The sequence below is a fragment of the Aulonocara sp. 'chitande type north' Nkhata Bay genome, linkage group LG15, assembly GCF_057382095.1.
Source record: "Aulonocara sp. 'chitande type north' Nkhata Bay isolate Kocher_YH1m ecotype deep benthic linkage group LG15, A_spYH_male_GT1.1, whole genome shotgun sequence".
In the NCBI taxonomy this organism is placed as follows: Eukaryota; Metazoa; Chordata; class Actinopteri; order Cichliformes; family Cichlidae; genus Aulonocara; species Aulonocara sp. 'chitande type north' Nkhata Bay.
The window spans coordinates 21,812,020-21,839,319 of NC_141358.1; the positions used below are offsets into that span (position 1 = coordinate 21,812,020).

A 27,300-nucleotide genomic window follows, 5' to 3' on the forward strand; every position below is an offset into this window, starting at 1 on the left:
GTTTATCATAAAGTGCTATCATTTCCAGGCTATTGTAAGTGTCTAATGCCACATATTGCAACTGTTTTCAAAAGTCATATTTGTAGCTAGCTGAGTTGTGCCAATTGGGGTTAAATATCAGCATACTCACATGTGCCAAATTTGGAGTAGTATTATATGTGCAGATTTGGCCCAGTTTAGACTGAGAAATGACATTTATTTCTACTGGCTGGCAGAATTAGGACCATTTCAACCATGGGGAGCTGCAGGAAGGGACTAATATTTTGTAACTGAATGCCAACCACCAGTGAGCATTCAAAGAATCAGTATATACAGAGATTGGTCCAGAGATTGTGCCCAATTAAATGCTCACTAATAATGAACTTCAAGATCAAACTAGTCAGTAGTTTTATTTACAAAGGCCTAAATCCAACCAGATCATTTCTATCCTCAACTTCAGGTAAAGGAAAAATCCTCAAAAACTAATTAAATGAACGAGATAACGCTGAAAGACGCGAGATAAACACTTAAAATGTCTCGTTAACATCAGCAGAACACATCAGTTCATTCTGCTTTCATTACCATCGCTGCTCTGTTGCGTCTCGCTTACATCAGCCTCCTAAATCCTAAGAAATCCACTATAATTTGTAGTCTTTGAGACTTTGAAAGCTGTCTGACATGCAGGTCTAGTTAATGTCCTCACTGAAAGATCTGATTAATTATGTTCTAAAATGAGATTAGATTTAAATGAGATTGGAAGCACTGATTTGAAAAAAATGGAAAAGGGTGTGAGCGGCCGGGTTAATACCCACCACTAATTAATGCCCTGTGTTTACAGATTAAAATTCGAAATGGAATTAAAAGTATGGACAAAGCGGGTCTGCTGGAGGCTTTAATAATGTATGCTTCACTCACATGCATGTCTATAACATGTAGCATGTAATATTAATAAGAACCAAGTGCAGCTACGGTGTTCCTGTGCTTCCTGTTAATTTCCTGTCAGCCTGTATGAATCCACCCTGGCATGCTTTGCTTCAGTGCTGCAGGATTGTGATTAAAGTAACTGTGTTTCACATGGGTCTCATTTGTTATGGTTCTGACATGCAGACAAGGCCAATAAATACTATACAAGAGGATAAAGCCTTCTGATATTGGATGGAAAACAGCAGCAGAGCAACTGCAAGTAATGCAAATAGGAAGAGATTTTTAGGCTTAAAATCTTTCATAGAAAAAGGATATTTTTGGACTTCAGCACAAAAAAACGGACTCCCAGCACCTCCAGGCTTTGTTCCCAGTATAATTAATGCTTGCTTGTATAATTATTGCTGTCCAATAAGCACTTTTTGCTCTGTGTGAAATAAGAGAATACATTACATGGATGTAGGTGAAGATTTTCTGATTCACGGTAGAGACAAGGATAGCAGCAGGACAGGAAGTCTCCCGAGTTATCACTTACTAATGCATTGTCCCCAAACACAGAGTGTATCGATCAAGGATGTATAGTTCCTCTGCTGGGAACGGAGGTCGTACACTGGATATTTACTGTATGCTGTTCTGAACATGCACAGAGAGTGAATTTAATCACTCTGGTGCATCTTAATGTATTTTCTTCAGACTGTGAATTTTGCAAATAAATTGATTTCAGCTTGTTAAATTATTTAAAGAACCACGTTTTTGTTTTTTTCTGTCCCATACAGCTACTTTACTTATACTGGAAATTTGCTTAACTCTGGGCTTTTCTTAGATGAGCTAAAATATCTGTAAAAAACAAACAAACAAACAAACAAAACCTTCTCCTTCTTCAGAAACTGCCATGTACGTGGGAAAATACGGACGCATGGATTGTGAGTGTTATATGAGCACATATTAGATCTTGGGTTTGACAGCTGAAAGATGAAACAGATGATTAATGTACACGCACTGCAGAAAAAGACACCACGATTGCATTATAGTTTATCCTCTGGCTGAATTCTTTTTATCCCAGTATTTTTTTTTTCGCATTTGATTAAATAAAAGTAACCAAATCAATGTGATGCAGTTTCCCTCCACCCTTATTCACAGCTTTTGCACTTTTCTGCTATAGACGTGTTTTATTTGTTGGCTGCGGTATAATTTTGCAAGATTTATATACTCGGATCAACTGTTCAAGCACTGTGGTTAAATAATCTCAAAGCAGTCAGTGTTATGTGTCTGTGCGTGCTGTTTGTCTATTGTATGTTCTCAGGGACATAATGATACCCAAGAGTGTCTTATGAAGATGCTAAACAATAAAATACAATTTAAAAAATGACCTTGTTTTTGTCTTTATTCTTTTTGTTTCATTTTTTATATATTTAATGAGAACCTACCTTAACTTCTGTCACACAGTTTTAGTTGTGGATCTCCATATTAAATGGCAAAATCTTCATATAATGATGTAGGGACTTCCTGTGAGCCAAAAGCTCAGGCTTCAAACTCCTCTAAATGCTCTGTTGATTTTATTTTATTATTTGAGAACAGTGAGACGCCCTAATATGGTCATATTAGCTAGTTATATAGCATAGAAGCCCCACCCACCTGCAGGCTAAATCTTGTGTTTGTGAAGAAGGTGGTCTTAAAGGGAGAGGAGCTAAAAAGAACTGAGGGCTCGCTTCTTCTCCTCCAATCCATGTCCAAGTGTCCTTTGGCAAGATACTGAAGTCCAAATGGGTCCCAGTACATCCATCATAGAGTGAACATGCAGTAATAGAAAGCTCTTAATGGTGTGTAGAATAAAGCACTTTGAATGCTCAAAGTAGAAACATTTATAAGTACCAATCCAAATACCAAGACCCAGTAAAGGATGAATAAGTTTGAACCAAAGCTACTCCAAAACAAAAAATATGGAGCTCAGTAGGTTGATTTGAGCTACATTAAAAAAGAAAACACACACACCTACACACACACACAAACACAAAAAACCACATAAAGCTGATTTTAACATATTCACAGTAAACCTTTGTGAAAGAATCTTAGCAATAGACTGTTTTTTCCAGTTTTGAGCTGATATTTATTGTATCATGCGTATGAACTAAACTAAATTAAACTAAAGACTCATGTTGAGGTCTAACTACTGATTTATACAATGTTTACAGAGAACAGCAGAAACAAACTGGTGTTTTTGTAATCACCAACCAGAGAACTAATCAGAAACGTAACGTCAGAAAGATGAACAAATCTTTCTGCTTTTACAGCTCTGAGCTGCTTTTCAGTCTTCTCACAATAAAAACGAATAAAAGAGGCTGAGAAACGCAGGACTCATTGTTAAAACCCTTTCTCGAGTGTGATCCTAATAAGCCGAACCAGAATAATCCTGTTTCCTGAAGAGCCGAAGATCTCTCTAAAGATCCTTTAAAAGAGGGAGACAAGCAGCTGGTTTAAGTCAAGACTCCCCATAATGAAATGTCACTGACTGTAGTTGATAATAGTTGAATGTATAAGGTGTATAAGGTGTTGAATGTACAGTGGGATGCAAAAGTTTGGGCAACCTTGTTAATAGCCATTATTTTCCTGTATAAATCGTTGGTTGTTACAATAAAAATCGTCAGTTAAATATATCATATAGGAGACACACACAGTGATATTTGAGAAGTGAAATGAAGTTTTTTGAATTTACAGAAAGTTTGCAATAATTGTTTAAACAAAATCAGGCAGGTGCATAAATTTGGGCACTGTTGTCATTTTATTGATACCAAAATCTCAAACCACAGACCAGCACCAAAGACTTACAACATCATCTTGCAGCAGATGGAGTCGCTGTGCATCGTTCAACCATTCGGCGCACTTTACACAAGGAGATGCTGTATGCGAGAGTGATGCAGAGGAAGCCTTTTCTCCGCCCACAGCACAAACAGAGCCGCCAAAGCACATTTGGACAAGCCAGCTTCATTCTGGAATAAGGTGCTGTGGACTGATGAAACTAAAATTGAGTTATTTGGGCATAACAAGGGGCGTCATGCATGGAGGAAAAAGAACACAGCATTCCAAGAAAAACACCTGCCACCTACAGTAAAATATGGTGGTGGTTCCATCAGCTGTGGGGCTGTGTGGCCAGTGCAGGGACTGGGAATCTTGTCAAAGTTGAGGGACACATGGATTCCGCTCAGCATCAGCAGATTCTGGAGACCAATGTCCAGGAATCAGTGACAAAGCTGAAGCTGTCCATGCTCGGAAGCCATCAAACCTGAATGAACTAGAGATGTTTTGTAAAGAGGAATGGTCCAAAATACCTTCAACCACAATCCAGACTCTCATTGGAACCTACAGGAAGTGCTTAGAGTCTGTAATTTCTGCAAAAGGCGGATCTACTAAATATTGATTTCATTTACCGTATTTTTTTGTGGTGCCCAAATTTATGCACCTGCGTGATTTTGTTTAAACAATTATTGCACACTTTCTGTAAATCCAATAAACTTCATTTCACTTCTCAAATATCACTGTGTGTGTCTCCTATATGATATATTTAACTGACATTTTTTATTGTAACAACCAACGATTTATACAGGAAAATAATGAGTATTAACAAGGTTGCCCAAACTTTTTCATCCCACTATATAAGGGCTTGGTAATTATGGTATGAACATGGTAAAAAAAAACATCTGTATACTGCACATCTGTATTTGCATATTGTGCTAGGATTTATTTGTTTGTTGTTAAAGGTTTAACACCAAGCTTGGATTTCCAGACTGAACTCAGCTGGAACTCATGAAACCTAAATTTGAAGTCCCAGAAAGTTGATTCTGCTGATCCTGGACAGGAGGAACGCTTTTTTGAGCGGGAGGTCAGGGAGGCCATTTACGTGAAAAGGGGAAGACCGTCTCTGAATCGAGGAGGGGGCCTAAGGGTACATCTTTCACCATCTTAAAATGCTGTGATTGCAGCCATTCCCCTACTCTCTGTGAATGGTACTCATTGATCAATTGTGATTGATCAGTGGTTGTTGATCAATGGTAATGACAGTTTGAATATTAATGATCAAAAAACTGACCTCACAGCCCATTGTTCATCAATGGTGCTAGTTTCAGTCATTATACACGTGTACTGTTTGTAAGGTTGGGCAAACCTGCAGACACTGAGGCTGAAGAAGTCACTTGGATTTGGGATTTCTTGGTGCATGCTCAAACATAAGGAAATTCATATTTCTGCTGCAATGTTTCAAAATTATGAAAAAGAGTGTTTATATAAGAAATAACTAACTTCAGAAGAAGAGTGCAGTAAAAGAGAAGGTCTAAAACCAACAGTATGTGCCACCGTTTCTGTCATTTCCTCGTCTGTTTTGTAATCCCTGAACCTTTCCCAACTGGTGTCAATCATCCAGGTGCTCAACTGTTTGTATGTACTCCACAGTTTCTTTTTGCTCCCTGTCTGACTGCAGTGGTCTCTGTTCAGTACTCTTTGTGTTGCCACTGTTTCTAGTTTTTGTTCTCTTAGTCTCAGTTGCCTTCCTTGCAATTTGTCTAGCGGCCACTTAAGGTTGGCTCCAAAAATAAGGCAGTCTCCACAGACTCCTGTGTTAAAATGGTTAACTTTACAGCATCAAAAAACATGTTTAGAAGCTTATAAAAAAATGAAATTCGAGTGCTTTATTAGACTGTTACTTGGCGCTAATTAGCAGATATGTGTGTCTGTGCATCCATATGGTATATGAAGACAGCTTGCTAATTAAGCCTGACAGTTAGCTGATAATGTATTGCAATAAGTGCAGGATAAAATGCTCACGGTTGTATTTTCAAAACTGTAGTCTTCAAATTTTTGTGCAACTTCTATGAATATTTTACTATTCCTGTCAGTGCACCACAGTCCTGTAGGCCTGCTTCACACTATGGTTATAAAAGGATGGGCATGGTCAGCAATAACATACGGCAATAAGCTGTCACATTTAAATAATGCTTTATTGGTAACAAGCCCCAAGAAAATATTCCACACATCCTCACACCACCACCAGCATCCTGAACCTTTAATCCGAGGTAGGTAGGATGGATCCATGCTTTCATGCTGTTCACACTAAATTCTGACCATCTGACGGTTACATTTGCTGTGGTTTTGTTGTGGTTTTAAACTGAAGTGCATTAAAATGGAATTAAAAATTGAATAAATTTCCCAACTATGTCTGCACATATAAATTTTGTACTACAGAATTAGCATTTAGCATTATAGTTAGTGGATAGTGCTACACTGAGCATTTAAAAGAAATAAAATTATATTTTATTTATTCTTAAACTAAACCAAACCCCTGGTTTCAAAAAACCTTTCCTACTCCTCATGATCTGTAACTGGTGGCGTTAACCTTTAAAACACTAAAAACACACTCTTGAGCTTAATGTATTTAGTTTCTGACTGGCAAAGAGATCCAAGATCAGTCTGCCAGCATGAGTCAGCGTGCCCTGAAGGAAAATGGCAGTATCCATCAAACCAATTACGCTAACACAGAGGAATGAAATACACCCCTGGTTTATTACAGCTGAGCATTTAGAGGAAAACCACTGAGAAAGCACCTCCCATTCTCTGACTCACTCAAGTTATTATGTTTCCACTGGAAGGAGACGCACCAGACATAACCTGCACCTGAGCGGGGTGGTGGTACAGGGAGCCAAACTGGAATACTGCAGCCCGAGTGAAATCACGACGGGAAGTATTGCTATAGAATTAAGCGAAACACTTTTGGCAACCTGCTCGTTGTGTTTTTGGCTTCACTCAGAGAGAAAATGGCCTCCGGATCAGAGGCCAAACTCCACTGTCCTGTGTGCTGTGATATCTTTAAAGATCCAGTTCTTCTTTCCTGTAGCCACAGCTTCTGTAAAGTCTGCCTCCGGAGATGGTGGAGAAGGAAAGAAGCACTCGAGTGTCCTGTTTGTAAGCGCATATCTGGGAAGAAACACCCACCTTGCAACTTGGCACTGAAGAATCTGTGTGAGGCCTTTTTACTGGAGAGTGATCAGTTCAAGAAGCTTCACAAGTTTCTAGGAGAGGAAGAGAAGGCCAGGATTGCTGCTGTGAGTGCAGAAGAAAGGTGGAAGCGTGAGGTGCTGAAGGAGAAGATGGACGTTCTGAGAAGAGAGATAGCAGCTCTTTCGCAAATTATCAGAGCAACAGAGGAGGAGCTGAGAGCTGAAGACACCTTCTTCTTAAACAACTACAAGGTGTTGAAATCTCCCAATTCTTTGAATCTTTGGGCTGAAGGAGGGACAATACTCGGTGTATAAATGCTCAATCAACAATCATTTATTTCCATACAATTCAACAGTCAGAGCATTACAACGTCCGGACGGGAGAGATGCTACCAGAGGGTCAGGCACATGTCTCAAAATGGTGACGGGTTGCTCAGCTTTTTATACTCTCTAGTGGCCCCCAGCTAGTCGTAAAAGCCAAAACATCACATTTTTTCTCTGTTACAGCGCCTAAGTTATGACCTCGGCAGTTGTTTCTCTGCTTTCTGTAAGGTGGGGGTGTGGAATGTGGTCTATCTATCTCCCCTGTCTTTAGACACAGAGTCTCCTGCTTACAACCTTCTCTTCATGATTCAACAATTAAGCATGTCAAGAAAACAGTGTAACACATTCCCAGCAGATCAAGGATACAGAGTGATGCACATTTATCTAATGAACTAATATGTGAATATGTTCTGTTAACTCAAAAGTATAATGAGAACTAAACTACATACAGCTCACACACTCTATATTAAAGGGTATAATGTGATCTACAGCAGTATTCTAATTCAACTACTTTGATTACATATATAAGGTAACATATAATAACAGAATAATCTAACAAAGGCTACAGCAGAACAGGTCCAGGAGCAGCCCCTGATGGGTGATCCAGAGCTTCTTCTAGGAGTTTTGCTGGACCAGGCCAAACACCTGGGCAATCTGACCTTCAACATCTTGAACAAGATGGCTGAGGCCAGCTCGTATACTCCTGTGATTCTGGATCCAAACACTGCCCACCCAAGACTCAACCTGTCTGAAGATCTGAGTGGTGTTAAACGGGGACGGACAGTAGAGTGTCCCAACAACCCGGAGAGATTTGACAGCTTCTGCATCACCCTCGGCTCTCAGGGATTTAACTCAGGACTTCACAGCTGGGAAGTTGAACTTGGACACAGTTCACACTGGATCCTGGGCGTGGCACCAGTCAGTCAAAAGGAAAGGACATTTAGGCTCGCACTCTGGGTTATGGACAATGGAGTTTTGTAAAGGTAAATACAAAGCATCCTCACCATCAAATTCAGTCTCTGTTCTTTCAGTGAGGAATAGGATCAAGAGGATCAGAGTTTGTTTGGACTGTGACACAGGGGTGCTGAGTTTCTCTGATCTCGACAGTCTCATATACTCCAACTCATGTACCTCCACCGAGGCCCTGTTCCCAGTTATAGGCACAAGTGATAAACGCCTATTAAAGATACTACCTGAAACAATATTACTAAATAATACCTGTTAGATTCCAACAGAGAGGATAATGACCTATTGGTTTGTGGACTAGTATTTTAAAGCCTTTAGTATTGCGCTCAGATACGGTCAAAATATCCATATTTGGATGATGGTGGAGTACCAAGTTATCAGCTAAAGCTAGTTAGCTTGGTTAGGCTTTGGACAATGACATATATTTTCTAGTTTTGCCTCTGCACACCACCACAGTGGCTTTTACATCTAAATAAATCAACATCAACTATGCTTCAGATGATGAGCTGTTTTTATCTTTCTAAAATGCTAAAATTGCTAAATCTACATCTTAATGGCTTAACATAAAGCTGAATGTGGTTCCACTCATTACAGTCACAAAGAAGCATGAAGCAGGATATGATGAATGCTTAGAAAACCACTGAACATTTTTATATTGCAACTTTATTAAACAAAGTATATTCCATATTGAACACTCAGTAAAAGCTTTGCCAAACATTACTGGCCTCTGAAAAACATTCACAGAGAAAATAACTCAATTTAGTCCGCAGACATTAAACAGTCCTAAACCGCCGCCACAGCATTATAGTGTCAGGTTATTAAGTATTGTAATATCTGCTGCAGGAGAAAGCCTTCACAGATGGAAACCTGAGACAAAGTCCTTCTGATGATGAGAAAATACATAGAAACAACTAGATGGATGATATGTGTTTCCATGGTGACTGCACCTTGGGATAAACTGACCAGTCAGAGGATAAAATAAATAACAAAAATGAAACATCGTGGAAAAAACAAAAGCAAACAGCATCACTTCATCCCGATGCATCGGATTCCTTGGTGCTTTAGAGCTCTGATGTTGAGTTTGTTCTGATTCTGCACCGCTCTCAGTAGAGCACCAAACAAGGATTAATCCGCCGCTGAAATTATTCCCCAACAAAGTTTATTCATTTTTAACTTAAACTACAGCACAAGAGCTGCTTCAGGAAATCACTTTTTTGTGTGTTTTTGCTCAGGAACTAAAAGGGCTTGTGGTTGGGGCCAACACACACTGAGCATATGAACAGGTTTTTGTTTTTTCTTCTGTGTTTTCAGCACTGTCTATTTTTTTTGTTGTTAGCTGTTTTATGAAACATTTTCGAGCTCCTTACTGATTTTCTGAGGTTGCTTCAGAAATATGTGAACCTGAATTCTAATAAATACTTACGAGTTTTTATCTTGTGCTTTTGCTCTGACAGTGGTCAAATTCTAAGACTAGTAATGTTAGAAAAATGCTTATTGACTCTTGTCAGCCTGGTATCTTACTCTAATGACCAGAAACGAGCAGAAACTGCTAAATCGGCTCAAAGTGCTACATTTCTCAGTCATTTCAATTTTCTAACAGGCTGCTAGCTGATGAATGAGAAATGAAATCAGAAAAATGAATCAGAAAAAAGCACTAAATATATTTCTTGAATTCTTAAATTGTCAACTGTTAAGGTTCAAAGTCATTTATATGTACTTTTATTATCATGTTACCAATTTACAGTTTAACATACAACGGTTTAACATATAACATGTAACACATAACATTTAACAGTTTAACTATACTTTTAAGGTGCCTTTTAAAGAAGAAAATCATGAACTGGTTTAAACTGAAATGAAGGGATTGTGTATTCTCCTCTGGGCTTAGAAACTACTTTTAAAGTAAAAAAATGATAAAGTTCTGGGGACAATAAAAGAGTTGGTTTCCTGTGAAATGTTTGAATTTGCGGAAAGAAAAGATGAGGAAGAATAGAAGGAAGAGCAGGTGTTTCAAAGTGTGTAACAGAGTAATAAAAAGAAAAGGCACAGGGCAGAGCTGCAGGTCGTTCTATCAGTGGAAGGAGAATCCGGACGCCGGCAGGCCGCCACACCACTGCCTGATGAACTCGAGGACGTCCTGACACTCTGGACTGTGAGTGGTCTGTGGGGAGGTGGAGGAGAGAAACACAAACAACAGCCCATCAGGAAACACACGTGAGAAGGGAGGTAAGGATGCTATGTATATTCATCTGCTGATTCAAACTCAAATAAGCACCACTGTTTTCATTTCTCTCAATGTGATGAACTAATTCAGTATTGTAAGACTCAGAAAGGTTAGGCCTCAGTTTCATGCTTTGCCAGTTGTGAACCACCAGTCGCAGGGGAAAAATTTGTATTCCCAAGTCAGTTAATGAGTAGCTGCTAGAAGTTGCTAAGTGAACTCAAACGCTAAAGCCCCATTCACCCAGACCTGGTCTCTAGCTGGTGGCCAGTGGCCCCAAGTAACCACTGATTGCTATGATAAAATATGTATTCTGCGACCAATTGGCAGACCATACCAATGTCAAATAGGTCTCTGGTTTAGCGCCTTCTTAGTGACCGATTTTACCTAGCAACTAGCCAGCAGCCTCCAGCAACTGCCTAATGACTGGTGGTGGTGCCCAGCCAATCTTATTTTTTGCAGAACATCTTGAAGTAACACAAACATGCTATAATCAACAGTAAAATACAATTTAGAGTTATAAGAAGCCAAGAAGTGTTGAGCTCTAACTCATGCACCATTATGTTTTTTTTTTCTAGTTATAATGAATCCAATAAATTACAATCCAACATTAGCATTTTCACTAAAGATCAGCGCTGTTTCAAAGAGAGTTGAACCTGAAAGAAACATTTTCTTCATGCCTTTGCTTTGAAAAAAAAAAAAAGAAAGAAAAGAAAAGCTTTGAGTACTGCTCCATGATGGGAGTTCCTTTCTCTCTCAACCAATTTTAAGTTGAGGACAGACGATCTGGGTAAGTTTTAGGAGTTTTGATTAGTTTTGAGTTCCTCAAAACTAATCAAAACTCTTCAAAACCTTGAATGACACTGCATTTAATTACAGTCCCTGTGGAGTCAAATACACTCCTGAGTAGAGCAGGGCGATACGACCAAAAATATTTATCACGATATACATTTGAAAATTTGCGATAACGATATAACTGATGGTATAATTGACACTAGATAAACTACTTTACGACTCCACAACTTTATTAATGTTAAACAAACCCAAAAAACCCATCAATGTATTTTTGCTTAAACTAGCAGCTGTTTTTTATGTGCAATAAAGTTATATAAAAATGTAACAGTGCAAATGCAAATTCCTTGCTGAAAATTTAACCAAAAGGAATTTCCAGTGGAAACTGGCCGACATATCCTCAGCATAACCATGTATAATATCCACAAAACTTAAAAGAGGTTATACACACAATACAGTAATATTATGTTGATGCACAGTATGTATCTCCTGCCTACAGTAGCCATAATGCTCCGACAATCCATCAAGCGGTGCGGCTTCATAGCTTAGCAAAGTCGTACTAAAACATTGGACAGATTTTTGAGCGGCGTGTACGACATAAAATCGTTTCGAGGTCAGTAAACACAACCAGAATTCATACATAAGGCACACGGGATTATAAGGGGCACTGTCGATTTTCAGAAGAATCAAAGGATTGATTTTAAGTGTGCCGTATTTTACAAAACACACGGTAATAACGACGGCCCGCTAGCATGCTCTACCAAAAATAGTGCTTTGTTGTGTATCTGATGGATGAAAGCCAAACCAGTTCCACACCACTGAAGTTGCAGCTTTTTTACATTCTGGTTCATCAGTTTCATTCAACGATCCTCTTTCGCCCTTCTCATTCTCCGTCGCCGAAATGCTTTTCCCGCCACGTGTCTATGAGAACAAAGGCACTGCGCATGCACGTTTTACCCATATTCTATGGGTATCGTGATATTTCATTTTCTTATCGTTGCCCAACATTATACCGGTATTACCATGAACAGTATGATATGGCCCAGCCCTACTCCTGAGGTTTTTCATTCAGAAAGAAGGAGAGATCCGTTTGTGTTGTTTTTATATGCACGGAAATTTCTCAGCTTACAAAAACCCAGTTTCTCTGTTTGATCTCACCTTCGTGGCCATGAGGAATTTGTTCCAGTCTTCCTTGTTGGCTGCTTTCCCCGCAGCAGAGAACTCGATTTTATTCCTCAGCACGGGGTAGCCTGAAAGCAGGAACACCACAGAGCGAGACTACATGCTGTGTATGACTGCACAGTCACGCAACAAACTGGAGAATCAACACTTACAGCAAGGCCACAGCATGTTTTGTGTATGATAGCATTCTATTATACAGTAGCTATCATTTCATATTAAAATTTAAGAAAGAAAATCGTTGAATGGTCCATTAGGTTTTAAATGAAGGTTCTTGAAGTGGACCTGTTATACATTTCTTTCTCTGTCACATATATACTGTTTTATTGCTGGATTAATATTACACAAGGCCACAGTTTCATGTCAGTGCTGTTCACAGTGAGAGAGGATATGCTGATCAAACCTTCTGTTTTGTGACAGGTAGCCAATCAAAAGAACGTTGGCTTTATGGTTGTGGAACTAGAAAAAAGGTGAATTGAGTGGCTGCACTAAGGTTCAGTATAAGATATATAAGAGAATAACAAAAAGCTTCGCTAGTAGAGACCAAGAGTAAAAACATGAAGATAGAAATGAGCAAAATAGGTCTCCCTTAAATACAGATTACCTTCTTCAAATAACACAGAGGTGAAAATTAAACATTTATTTGAGAACAAATCCATCTTAAATCTCCAAAACACCTCAAACAACAGCTCTACACTTTCCTGAAATTAGATTTCATTACATCAACCTGCTCACGTTAAAGCGTGTGTGAAATCTCGTGCATTGCAAAGTGGATTAAGTGTAAATGTCAGCACTGTATGCAAACATCATGGGTGTGAGAAGAAAGTTTAACAACAGGTAAACTATAAAAGCTCCAAATAACAGAGAACATGTTGCAACTTTATGGTAATTACACAATTTTTTATTAAATTATTATTATTTTTTATTTCATTTAATTATTTCATGTTTTCCACAAAATAAATGATGAAACGTTTCTTCTTGCTTTTTGCTTTTCTCTGTTGCATCACATCAGTTTGCAATTTTTTTCCCCTCTGATCTCTTTTCAATCTTTGAAATTAACAAAACTTTGATAAGTCTTGGACATGCTTGAGTGTTTCTGTGTGTGTGTGTCTAACCGGTGAGGACACAGGGCATCGAGCGAAGGCCGGTGTTGGCGGCCACCAGCGAGGCTTCGTATGTGTTCCTCTCGTCACGTGGCAGAACCTGCTCGAGCCGATGGTCCATGGACACCATAAGCACCCAGTCGCGCATCTGGTCTCGCTGGGCAACCTGTAACACACACGCTGTTTTCAGACAGCTTTTCTAAACATTGCTCATTGCAACTGAGCTGCATGTCAGGTTGAGTTTGATTTTTTACATAAAAAAAATACAGTTTGTGTGATGTCAGCCTGCAGTGATAAGAGTTTCCTACACAGAAACTCAGTGACTGTGTCATAAACAGGAATAGGTTGAGCTTGTTCAGACAAAAGAAGACTTTTGGACAAAGTAATCTTAAATGGGCTGTTATATAGTTACTATTATTCTTTTCAATTTCTCTAACCCCAACTCCTAAACCACCCCAAATTTTGGTCATCATATTTAAGAAGCTATAACCAAGGTAATAAAAATAACTAATAAAAACAAGCTTTAATGTGACCTATAAACAGGAAAATGTGAAGTATGATTTTTGTTAAGAGGGCCTAATTTAGCCCACAGGCCACCTGTTTGCCTGCCGATACTTTCTAATTTGCAGCTACAGCGACCCTGCAGCTTAAGACTGGGTGCTTAAATGGAGCGATCTGTCATCTGTGCTCATTTGTAAAGAATATCACAGAGGAATGTGACACTAACTGCACCAGATCTGATTTGTAGCACATCACCAATATTGTCTTCATCTATCAGTCTGACCGCAGCATCCGGTGGGATATGTGTTTGGTGGGCGGTGATGATGTCTTACTGTGACGCAGAGTTTGGTGGGAACTGGAACCTCAAAGGGAATGTCGGTGTCTAGGAAATCGGTGTGGTCCAGAGTGTCCAGAGTCCCCTCGTCAATGCCCTGGACAACAAAATTAGCCAATCACAAATGAAAAGATTCAATTTTACACCTGTTTTACACATTAGAAGTTCAGATGGTGTAATGGTGTTATAATAGGATTTTGCTGGTATTCACGGAATACATAACGGAAAGGTCACAAATAAAGATTTCTACAATACATACATCGCACAGATCCAGGAAGTGGTTGAGAAAGATGAAGGCCATGTTTTCCCAGCCAATAGCCTGCCAGAATTGAAAACATAGCACGTAGAATCAACACCAGAGAGAGAGTATCTGCTCCTTCAAAAAGATTATCCTCTAATGGCCAATCACCAATAGAGCAGAGTTAAAGGCTTGTAAGTAGTCATGGACTACCTGAAGTGTACAATGCATTTTTAAATGTACTTCAATCATTGAATATCTGGGAATATTACCAACTTTGTGGAGAAAACTCATTGAATTTTGTGGTCTAGGAGGAACATTTTAGACTATGAACATGCACCTGGAACTTAAAAAAAAAAAAAAACATCAGCACTACCAAAGCAGAACAGCTGCACCTCATCCTCTCTAATTGGTGGACTCACCTTGCAGGCCAGGCCCGCCTCATAGAAAGCCTTGTCCGCAGCAACAAGCTCAGTGTGACGCAGCAGAGACACGGAGAGCTTGGTTGCTATACTGAACTGAAAATGCACAGCAGAAGAAGAGAACACTTAAAAAACCCCAAAGTAAAGCTTCCTACATATCATCATCAGTTACCTAGCAGAGGTTTAGATTTGTACCATGACATGGTCTTCTTTTTTGTCTTGTTCCCTGTTACAATTTAACTGATATTCATACTCGTGTTTCTAGGTGTTCACATTTTTCTAGAGTCTCCTCCTGTTTCGTCTATCTGTTTGTTTGTCTTCCACTGTTTTCACTTCCTGTTTTATTTTGGTAATTACCTCTTTGTGCATCCTTCCTGTGCTTTTTTAAGACTGCCTGGCCAAGTCTCAACTATGTTCACCTGTGCAAATTGAGCTCTGTGTATTTTTAGTTTCTTTTTGTTTGTCTACTTGGTAACTCCCCTCATGGATTCCTGTTTAGCTTAGGTCAGACTATCATCACTGAAGTCTTCTATAATGTCCTGTGGTGTCTGGTTCCTGGTGACGTTGTCTTCTTTCCCAAAATGAAAGGCAGAGATCGAGTATACATCACAGATGGTAATGTGCAGGTGGTCAGAAAGAAGCTTACAGGAGGACATCTAAAAATAGAAGAAGCAGTACTGGTAGCATCCAAGGTGTACCAGGAGATGACCTTGGGACCAAAATGAAATCTGGTCACGTTTTTATTTTTCTGAGCAAAGACACAGAACTTTTGGCAGGCAAATGTTGCCTTGCTGGTCACATTTTCTGCAGTTCACATGGTTGATCTACCCACAATACAAGGTGTTTTCACATCCGTCAATTCTCTAGCCCAACATCATCTATGCTGTTACCACAAGACTCCAGGCTTCACAGTGCTTTGTTCTATTGTTGAATTCTCACCAATTATGAGCAACTTTTACAAAGTCATTTTCAAAGATGTCCTCATTCTTAAATATTCTGTATTTAGGCAGGTGCTGTTTGCGTTTTCATACCAGCTGCTCGACTCCTTTAGCAGCAGATCTTGTGGCGTAGTAGTGAGAGATTAGCAGCATCTGTTCAAAATCTTCATGAGCCGGAGTGTTTGCCTCGGTTGATTTGGACATGTTCTCACACTGAAATCACAGCAAACAGAAATTAAAAAATTAAAAATTGATGCATTTTATGAGGACAAACTTATTTTCATGTTTTTTAAAATGGATCGATAAAGGCATTTACTAATTTTGATTTACCAGTTGGAAGAAGAAATTGCGGAGGTCGGCGAACATGCGGTAGGACTCTGGTCCATCGGTGTCGGGAAGGTTAATCAGGTCCAGGAACAGGCGTTTGTAGATGTTAAAGTTCTGATTGTAAAAAATGGCAAAGCTTGTAAAAAATAATAAACAAGAGATGTCTCTTTTTAATCATGTTGTTAAGGCTGTAATAGAAATCAAAATATCTTTTTTTTTAAAAATAAAATACAGCTGCCTTTTCACAGTCAGTTTGCTTTTTATTTGTGTAAATATAATTTCCGAAAGTCACTGATATTATTGTCTATTGAAATAATCTGGAACTGACTGACTCAAGAACCATAAAAATCTGTAAACCAGGGCTCCAAGCTCTTAAGGTAACATAGAGTTTTGTTGTAAATACCGCTTTATAGCAAACAAAAATACTGGCAGTGCCACCTGCTACCCCTCAGCCTTCTAATAGATACACCTATGGTTTAATTAGAAAATCTTGGGTAATTTTCAGAAAACCTGCTGTCTGACCTTTACTTTCAAACTCGTCTGAGAATTTGCACCTATGCTGTCAATTTGAAAATCCTATATCGTCTCATTCTCAAGCTATTGCATTCACAAACTTAGGTGTCAACATGCTCACTTTGCAGCAGCTGCCTGCCTGCATGCTGCTATGCAGGCAGGTGGCGTGGGTAAAAACTGGAGAAGAAATTGGTTTATTATGCTTAAGAACACTAGCTATTTGGCTTTTGTGGTGCTAACTGAGACTCACACTGTACATAACAACAAAGTCGACAATCTTGGCAATCAATGCAATCTTGTCAACACTGAACTGCATAAAAACATGTGGGTTGTTTGAAACTATGCAAACATTCCCATCGTGCCAAAATCTTGCACAAAATACACCACACCCCAATCTGTTTGTGGTCTCTCTATGCTTACTTTATCTTTTCTTTGCCTAACTGGCCACAGCAGAGAGGCAAAGCGTGAAATGGACATGGTGGACTGGCATGTCTATAACACATTTTGCTGTGATACTTGGTTGGAATATTCATATAATTTCACCTTCTATGAAGACTACAAAAATAAGAGTAGATATTCTACATTAAAGAGGGAAACTTGGGTTATCACGCAGTGAAAGAAGGATAATGTACCTTTAGGGTACCCACTAGGGGGGAATGGAATTAGCTATAAGAAGTGTGTGTGTACCTGAGGGTTTGGTGGTACTCCGTGCTGTATGTAGAGCTGAACAGCCTTTGGAGCTTCCTTATCCTTGATGAGATGTGTTGCGTACAGAGCAATGTACTTATGGAGGATCTGAAAGGTCTGACAAAACACAACACAAAAATTATGAAGCCTGACAGAAAAAATGAGGTCAATGAGGCCTGTTAACGAGCAAACAAGACCAAAAAGCACGAGAGAAAAAAAAAAGTGTTGCCTCAGCAGAAATAATTGTCCATGAGCGCCCGAATATGCTTCATCTTGTGTGACAGAAATGCCCATGCAGGCCTTATTTGTCTGAATATTGCCACAGTGCGGGGATGAGTTTAGCTAGTTCATAAAAAAAACTGCACATTAAGGCCCACTGGAGGGAAACATAAATCAACATAAACTACTTAGCTGCTGCAAAGTTGCTTTTCTGTCTGATATCACCAAGGTTGAATCAGGGGGGACTTCGGATGGGACAGAACCCCCACCCAAAACAAGAACCACCCCCTCAGTGCCGAAAAGTGTTCGATTAATGTCTCAAATTAACTTGTAATACAATTTCAGAAAGCTCCAAAGTGGATCATCTCATTTCCAGACATGGACACTTTGGATTCGGCTCTAAGAAGGATTGGAAGTGCTTTCCTGGAGCCTTGCAGCACATTTTTACTGGAGGTAACAACAAATTACCCTTAGCTGCAGCTAGGACATGGTTAGTCCTCTTTGTTTCTGTTGTGGAAAATCTTAAATAAAATTGCAACCACCAGGTGAGCGTTTCTTTGAAGTGAGGTTTATTAAGGAAAAAGAACAAAAAACACTGCAGTGGAGAAAACATTCAAGTCAAACACCAAAACAGTTTTCTGTGGAAGGACGCCCCCTTGAACTCTTTTATACCTTCTCAAACACTCTCAAACAAAGAACACTTCACATCAGATCATATATTCCTATACCTTCAGTCCGGCTCATCCTTGACCCTCTCCCACTCTAAGAAAAGTTACAACCACCGGTCACCGGTCTGACTGTACATGTTGTTTTTGTCCATGCTTTTACAGCTGGGGCACCTGCTCATCATTATCACCTACCTGCATCATAAAGCTCCAGACCTGAACTCTGCTCAGTGATTGTTTCATCCCCTAGTGTAGTACTGGCATCATTTAACCTCTAGTTTATCAATTGCTCACTGCTTTGTCTAAAACTCTAACACCTTGACCTCACCTGGTTATCTGCTTTTGCTCTAAAATTGCCTGGGATTTTAGCCCGCTGCCTATATGTCTAATACCTTATCAGAATCACCGGATTCCCTGTAGATTTCCCAGCATCATCGCTCCATCCCTACTTCCCAACAAATTCGCACAAAGTTCCTGGTTGTTTGAAGTAACGATGAATGACTCTTTCCCCTGTGCCCTGCTTTAGAGTTCACTTGTTTTAGAACTTTAAAACCCTGATTTGAGCAAAAGCTGTTTGCTTAACAACCCGAAAAACAAAAGAGGTGACAATATAATATGAACTCTTAATGACATCAAACAAGACATACCTGTTTGGATGCTGTCTCCAGGCACTTCTCCCACTGGCCTCTTTCTGCGTAGATGTCCAGGGCTGCCATGACATCCACTCCCACCAGCTGAACGAACACAGTCATCAAAAATAAAAACAAACAGTTTTTTCAGCTCTAAGAAACACAGCATGAAACTTGAAATTAGACCATTACATTTTCTGTCTTTCTCTGCTCATATTTATCAAATGGCACTGGCAAAGTAAACAACTCGGAGGACATGTAGGGCTCCACAGAGCAGTGAAATGGTGCAGGAAATACAGCAATCACTGTAAAATCATCTCAGTGAAACTTAACAAATTCTTATTCTGGGAGGAACATGCTGCTGTTTACTACAGAAATGGATCAAATGAGAGATATTTATCTCTTTTTGCTTTATATAAACGTTACAAAAAGTTATTTTTCTGGACCAAACTGCTTGGAGTGATTTTGGAAGCTGAATTTTGTCATAATTGGGTCAATATTAGCTTGATAACATGTCAGCTTTTCTTTTTTTTTTATTTGTTTGGTTCAGGGTGTCATAGAGTGTATACTTGTACTTACAGACTCCACTCTGCCCTGGTTTTTAAGGTGCTCCTTGTACTTCTGGTCCACGTAGTCCTCATACCTGTCAAATATCAGATTCATAAGAAACAGGGCAGAGAGGCACGCATGCTTAATAAAACTGATATGACATTGAAAAAATAACCAGCATGTCTTAGCCTTTCTGTTCACTTCTTCTATTCTGAGTTTTAATTCAGTGTCGGCCCTTGTCTTTGTTGCTGTTCTGCCCGTAATAACTATGATACACTTGAGTGTTTGTGTGTGTTTGTGTGCTCTCAAACCTCGGCTCCAGCTCCTTGGCGACTCTCTTGGCTTTGTTCCACTCCTCACCCTCAATAAAGACATCGATTGCCTCTTTGATGAGGTCCATGTTTAAGTAGAGCTCAGCAGCCTTCAACAATCAAATACAAACAGGACACAGGAAAGAGGCAACCTTATTATAAGAGCATATATATTTGGATTGTGTGTGTGTGTGTGTGTGTGTGTATTGTTTTATTAACTGAATCTACGTGTGTTTTCACTCACGGCGTTGAACTTCCTCAGCTGTGCGAGTCGTGGTCCGACCACCTGGATCACCTCCACTGCTACATCTGCTGTCAGGAACTTGATGGACAGCTCTGCCGCCTGGACATATGCACACAGCGAGTGCACACGCCAAACAGTACAGGACACCCAAAAAGACACAAAAAGGAAAAATCAATTCAAACCATATATAGAAATATAACATTTAGCTTTGTCATTATTTTGTTATTCAAGTCTGCTCAAGACGTTTTCTTTTTTTTTTCCTTTTAGGGTTTATTTTTGCAATTATTTCATGAAATAGAATCGAGGTAGGCAACGTGTTTTTGGTAATAATGGGCAACAAATCCATGAAACCCTTTTGATAGATTCTGCATTTCCTTTTCAGCAACCTTTCTGTTTTCTGGTTTGAGAAAATGTAGCTTGGGACAAGAGAGTTTATTCTGGATAGGAAGACAGAAAGAGTGGGTACCATATGAAGATAAAGCCAGTACTGATTTATTTTATCTTCTTCATATGGACTCGGTATTAGTGGTATTTATATAGCACTTTTCTGCACTTACTGAGCACTCAAGGCACCCGACTCCCACTCACACATATACACACATCCTGGTCATGAACACATTTACACATGTCATCATGCAGATTGGAGAAGCCCGGGATCGAACCACTGACTGGACATGCAGCTGAACGTCTGTTTCTGCTCCACTGCCATGAGGATAGACACAGAAAAGCTTTACCACTTCCACAATATTCATTATGGACTTAAGCTATTTCCTATTTAACTACTATAGTTTTCTGTTGTTTTGAATCTGTTCTGTGATATTGATTTTAATGAACTACATTTTTTTAAATGTTGTGGGTGCCGTAGCACAATATTTTCCCAACTTTTTCGATAAAAAATATTTATTGTGTCTTATTTTTCCTACTTCAAGTGTATTTTATTCTAATTTTTTGCATTTTATTCTCAGTCACACATACGTTTAGTATGTGTGTACACCGAGACATATAATGTACAAAATTTTTTCTCTCCTTACAATATGTGTCTTTGGCATTTTTGATATTCTATACAGCAAAAATATTATAAAACCAAATTTTAACAAAGTAGCAGTTCTTTCATAACCTTTTCAGGACAAAGTTAAGAAAGTAGGTGGGGCTATTAATAATAATGAATTGCATTTATATAGCGCTTTTCAAGACCCTCAAAGCGCTTTACAATTCCACTATTCATTCACTCTCACATTCACACACTGGTGGAGGCTAGCTACAGTTGTAGTCACAGCTGCCCTGGGGCAGACTGACAGAGGCGAGGCTGCCATATCGCGCCATCGGCCCCTCTGGCCATCACCAGTAGGTGGTAGGTGAAGTGTCTTGCCCAAGGACACAACGGCCAAGACAGACAGAGCTGGGGATCGAACCGGCAACCTTCCAGTTACAAGATGAGTTTCCCAACCCCCTTAACCACGGCCGCCCCCAAATTGATGTTATTCCACCAGTTTCTGAGCCACCGCAGTGTAAGAAATGGCATATATTTAAAAACTGCCTCTTATTACCACTGCTGTTTTGCCCTACCAGTACTGACACTGATGATGTCATACTTCGAGGGAGAAAGAGTTCAACTTCTTCAACTGTTTAGCTGATGACATTAAAAAGCTATTAACAGAGATCTTTGCAATGATGATAATATAAAATTGTCATGATCTGTCATCTCATATTAAATCCGTGACCCGCTCCTGCTTTTTTCACTTAAGAAATATTGCCAAACTCAGGACTATTGTCTCCACAACCGAGGTGCCACTTCACAAGCGCATGGCACAACACAGAAGAGCCACCTCCACAGGACAAGACTCAGCAGTCCATCTGCATCTTAAGGATAAAGGACACTGTTTCGAGGATGCCAATGTTCACATTTTGGACAGAGAGGACAGATGGTTTGAAAGAGGAGTGAAAGAAGCCATCTATGTCCACTGTGAGCGACCATCTTTGAACAGAGGCGGGGGTTTACGACACCAACTCTCTGCCATCTATAATCCAGTTTTGAGTTCCCTTCCCAGACGCCTTAACGCCCACTCACATCCTGGGCCATCTGACCTCAGGAATTCGCATGATAAGGTGGGGCCAGGTTTCACAATGAACGCACCCGAAACTCTGGCTGATTGGGACCCACACCCAGTTTCACACCTTGGCTCAGGCGATTAGAGGATCATCAGGGGTCCTTTTGTCCCTCTGTGGGGGGTTACTCCCACTAGGTTTATATCTGGGACTCTCCACCATTTGACCTTAGAACTGAAGAAGCTTCTCGGATGAGAGGTGAAACGTCTTCAAGCAACTTAAAGAAGTCCAGACGCTTTTCTTTGCAAGCTCCTTTGACTACGATGACCTGGATGACTGAGAACCTTCACAGACAGCTTAAAACTCATCTGTTTAGACAGGCATTTGGGTAATGTTAATGCGTAATATGTTGTTTTATTTTATATTTATATTGTACTATTGCTTGTTTGATATGCTTTTATATTTCCTCTATGTTGCTATATTGTTTGTTTGACATGTCTTCATGTGAAGCACTTTGTAACAGCGTTTTCGTCTTAAAAAGTGCTATATAAATAAATTTTACTTACTTACTTACTATCTCAAAAAGCAATATAATGTCACCGTAATCATTATATAATCCATTTGATTCTGATTGTGGGGATAGTTGGTGATACATGAACTGACTTTGCTGTTTGTGTCTTGAAGAAAAAGTCTTTAATTCTTCTAATGCAATATTTCCAATACGGCTGTACCTTGTATTTCTATCTATTTTCATTCATAGTTAACTAGTTAATTTATAAATATATTATATAAATAGCACAAAATAAATGTCCACATTTCATTTTCACAGGTTTAAACAGAGAGTCCACAGTAATCTAATTTAAAAAGAAACAAAACACCATAAAGCAGGAAACGTGTCCCTTTTAAACCACATCTGTGTAATCTCTGATTTAGCACTTCTACATTTAAATAGACTAGAATCAGCTACTTCTGTGAGTCATTTGGCATGTTTGATAGCACTCACTTTCACCTATTAAATATAATGTGTCTTAAAAAAACAGATAATTGGAATAAAGGTCATTATGAAGCGCACTACAGGAAGGAATCAAAAATTCAAAACTTAAATCAGTGTATCGCCTGACTCATCTGTAATGCAGATGCAGCATTTTCTGACCTAATGAAACTCACTTGGGGAAAAAAACTACCTATTGATCTCTGTGATCTCTTCAAGACCGCTTCTTTACAATCACGGAGATTGACCATTCCCATTTCAAATAATCTGACCTCTGCACTTTAATCAATAACATGCAGTATGTGCTGCGTATCTTCATACTCACAGCAGAAATCACCTATTGATGTTGGTGACATGGTGACCTTTCGCCCTCCTCCACCTTTAGTGGTACTCTTGACTACAATTAAACATCTATTCTGTCCTTCACCCACTACAGAGCTTAAAGTAAAAGCGAAAAGTAATTACTGATGCTGTCTAAATATAAGATCTACAGTACGGCCATTAAAGGTCATGGTGGGAAGTTTTCTTTTATTTCTGGATTATTTTTGCAGAACCAGAGAATAAGTTACTGAATAATTTCCTTCTTTAGGGAAATAAACACTGTTTGAAATGGTTATAAATCACTGTCTGTAGTTTTATGTCATGAAAGTTCAAACAGTACAGCGATGCCAAAGATAAAACGAACACTCCAGGGAAAGCGGCTCAAAGGAAGACAGAGAAAACTATGAAGAGTGGACAGACCTTTGCAGAGACCTCAACCCTCGGCCGCAGCCTTGAAGCCAAACTGTCAACTTACTACAGATTGTGATTTATTTTAATTCAGACCGCCTTTTAAGATTTGACACAATGTAAGTAGATATTTTCGGCAGGTTGACAAATCGAGTTAATACTGTTAATCTATCTGAAAAGGGGATTCTCACATTCTGAGCTGCAGTAATGTTTTCATTTATGGCATTTCAAAATATGAATAAGGTTTCTGTATGCATCTAGGACAAAGATCTGAAAATAATTCATTTATCCTTTAGATGGTTTCGACCTTTTTGAGTGTTTGTGGTGAAAAAATAAATTTTGTGAATAATATTTAACTGCAAAAGCTTGTGATGACTGTTGTACTAGAAGGTTAAACCTCCCACTCACTATCTTAACCCCTTATGTCTAGTCTATCATATTTGTGTAGTTTTTTTTGTGAGTTTTCGAGACTTCTACATCAGCAGTGGGATTCCCCCCCCCCCCCGATAAAACCGAAATAAATTGCACAATACATCCATCCATCCATCCATCGATTTTCTTCCGCTTATCTGGCGACAGGTCGCGGGGGCAGCAGCGTAAGTAGAGAAGCCCAGACCTCCCTCTCTCTAGCCACCTTCTCTAGCTTCTCCAGGGGAACACTAAGGCGTTCCCAGGCTAGCCGTGAGATAGTGTTTCCAGCTTGTACTGAATCTGCCCCAGGGTCTCCTCACAATGTATATATATGTTTTTAATTCTATAAGACATTTTAATCTATATTCAGGGTAAGATCTTTTTAAATATGCCTAGGTTAAAGGCTAACGTTTTTTTCAAACCTGCCTCTCTAATAAACCCATAACAGACTTAAAAGCTCTTCTTTATTCAGTAGCAACTACACGTGTAAAAGACTTACTATTAATTTCATATTGTTAAAAAGAACTAATGATCATGTGAATTAACAGTTCTATGCAGTTGTTTTTCCTTTTTACCTTCATCCAACACTTTTCCATCAGCGCTGTGTTTGAGTCATCCTTAACCTTCAAGTAATACTCCACGGCCCGGGAATATTCACCCGACTGCTCCCACTCTCTCGCCTGCTCCAAGAAGCCCTCCACACCCCTGAAACCAACAGGCAATAAACTCTTTTTTTTTTAATTAAAAAAATATTAAACATTTCACAATAGCTTTATTTATTTTCTATGTTATTTTACCAGTTCATAACAATCATGGCATAAAATAGTTAATGCTATAATAATAATAACCACCATTACTAAATGGTAAATTGACAGTTAATTGTGTCAATGCTAGGGTTCCCTTACAGTCGATTTACTCCGTACAACACATAAAGTATGGGATATCCCGCCCCTGTTTGTCCTGGCTGAAGAAATCTCTATTCACACCTTTAAGGCGGATGGCCTCAGACAACATGTATAGGGCCCTGTCTACACATATACCCCCTGCCATCACAATCAGCCCTCAGTTCTAACGCTCTTCACCTCGCTAAGAGCATATCTACTGGGTTGGGCTAGCTAGCTACTGCTAGTTAGCTCCATTGTCTGCTGGCATAAGTTAACCCAACTGCCTTGTTGGTGTTAGCCTTCACTCCACAGCTGGTGTGTAGGCTGCCCACGAAGTGCTAATTTCAAATCTTCCTGTGCAGCACTTTGCTTTGCGTTTTGGTATGGATATCAAACCAAAGAGAACAAAACTGAAATTTTCTGTTTGCCACTGTCTTCAGTGGTGCAGTTTCTCTTTGCATGATAGTGACCAGCAATGACGCGTGCCCCATTTGCCTGGGAATTGTCCAAGTTAGGAGAACGCTGACTGACCTGAAGTTTGTGTGCTTCTTCACACCCTGGAACGATGGGTGACTTTGCGGAGAAAATTCCAGAGGAGGTTAACAGTAACCGCATCTTGCATGCTAGCTACCGGTGGGAGCCTGGGCTGTTGCACCAGGGATCTTGGATTGGGAGAGTGTCGTTTTACAAGGTGGTGTCCACAGATGCTTCCCTAAGAGGGTGGGGAGTTCTGTCCGATGGCGCATCAGAGAGAGGGGTCTGGACACAGAGCTTCACAATGATGTAAGGCTGCTAGCTGTGTTCTTAGCTCAGGCATTTTTGTCCAGTTCTGAGGGGCCAACATTTCCTAGTCAGGATGGACAATTCAACAGTGGTCTCTTACATAAACAGGCAAGGAGGGAAACGCTCCCTTCCCCTGTTAAAGTGGTCTCGCTCTCTGCTATTATGGTGCAGTGTTCGATGTCTGTCTCTAAGAGCAACCCATGTTCCAGGCCATCTCAACCTGGGGCCAGACCTTCTCTCCAGACCTTCTCTCCATTCCAGTGAGGGAATGGAGGTTGCACCCCTTTGATATTGGCCCAGATACGGGATCTATTTGGCGAGGCAAGTAGATCTTTTTGCCTCCAGGGTGAACACTCACTACCTCATGTTCTTCTCCATAATCGACAGTGATTCACCCGTGGGCATAGATGCACTAGCACACCAATGGCCAGACGTGCTCCTCTATGCATTTCCCCAGTTGAAGTGATATCTCCAGTTCTTGATAGAGTGCATCGGCAGCACATCTCACTGATTTTTGTTGCCCCCCTGGTGGCCAACAAGGTCGTGGAATGCAGAGATAATCAGTCTACTAGCAGCAAGTCCTTGGCAGCTTCTTCTCTGTGGGGACCTCCTCTCTCAGGCAAGAGGAGAAGTGATTCATCTGCCCGGATCTATGGTGCCTTTATGGTTACCTACTGAGAGATCAAATTTGATAGCTAAGGTTCTGCCCCCATGCGTGGTCCTGTAGAGGCTTTTATGAGTACAAATGGCAAGCCTTTGAGCAATGGTGCCAGGACGGGCACATTCCCCCAGTCCAGTGCTCTATTGTGGATGTTTTGACATTCCTGCAGGAGATGCTAGATACTGGCGGTCCAGTGTCTTTTCATGGGACTTGTGTTTGGTGCTTGAGGCCATTTGTGCCTCCCTTGAGTCTGTGGATATAAAATGTATTTCATATAAAACTGCATTGTTTTTCACTTTGGCTTCTGCAAAGTAAGTGGGTGACCTTCATGCTTTGTCTGTGCAGCTAGTTGGGCATCACCGCACACTTTTTTTTTTTCCGGTTCACTCGTTTGTACATTACAGCCCCTTCGGTGGCTCATACTGTCCTTTCAGCTGGGTCTACCACACACTAAGGTGGTGGTGGTCCAACTCCAGTTTGATGGATACTCTGCAGGGCGTGTATATATGTCCCATACTATATGTGTTGTACCATGTGAATCGACTGAAAGGGAACGAACAGTTATGTGTATAACTTTTGTTCTCTGAAGGAGAGGAACGAGTTACAACACAAGGTTGTCTCTGCGCAGCTTGGCTCGATGAAGAGTGGCTATCGAACTGAGAGAAGAGGCTGAGAGAAGGGGGTATATGTGCAGGCGGGGCCATACACATATCATCACAAATAATCAGCCTTAAAGGCGTGAATAGAGG

The 27,300-nt window shown here is 40.0% G+C and overlaps 1 protein-coding gene and 1 pseudogene across 2 annotated transcripts in view; one reads left to right on the forward strand and one right to left on the reverse strand.

The window, feature by feature from the left end:
- The first annotated feature begins 6,582 nt into the window (after positions 1-6,582).
- On the forward strand, positions 6,583-9,195 carry LOC147313002 (nuclear factor 7, ovary-like; annotated as a pseudogene).
- The window catches only part of ift172 (intraflagellar transport 172), a 54,766-nt gene continuing 36,283 nt past the window's right edge, over positions 8,818-27,300 (reverse strand). For both annotated transcript variants that reach the window (XM_086264947.1, XM_086264948.1), the window contains exons 35-48: positions 24,799-24,928; positions 20,047-20,145; positions 19,803-19,912; positions 19,522-19,585; positions 18,961-19,047; positions 17,430-17,546; positions 16,233-16,343; positions 15,996-16,115; positions 14,965-15,060; positions 14,564-14,623; positions 14,303-14,401; positions 13,482-13,635; positions 12,346-12,437; positions 8,818-10,335 (exon numbers count right to left, since the gene is read on the reverse strand). In XM_086264947.1, coding sequence (XP_086121073.1) covers positions 10,246-10,335; positions 12,346-12,437; positions 13,482-13,635; positions 14,303-14,401; positions 14,564-14,623; positions 14,965-15,060; positions 15,996-16,115; positions 16,233-16,343; positions 17,430-17,546; positions 18,961-19,047; positions 19,522-19,585; positions 19,803-19,912; positions 20,047-20,145; positions 24,799-24,928 — 1,429 coding nt within the window. In that variant the 3' untranslated portion in view covers positions 8,818-10,245. The remainder of the gene's footprint in view (positions 10,336-12,345; positions 12,438-13,481; positions 13,636-14,302; positions 14,402-14,563; positions 14,624-14,964; positions 15,061-15,995; positions 16,116-16,232; positions 16,344-17,429; positions 17,547-18,960; positions 19,048-19,521; positions 19,586-19,802; positions 19,913-20,046; positions 20,146-24,798; positions 24,929-27,300) is intronic.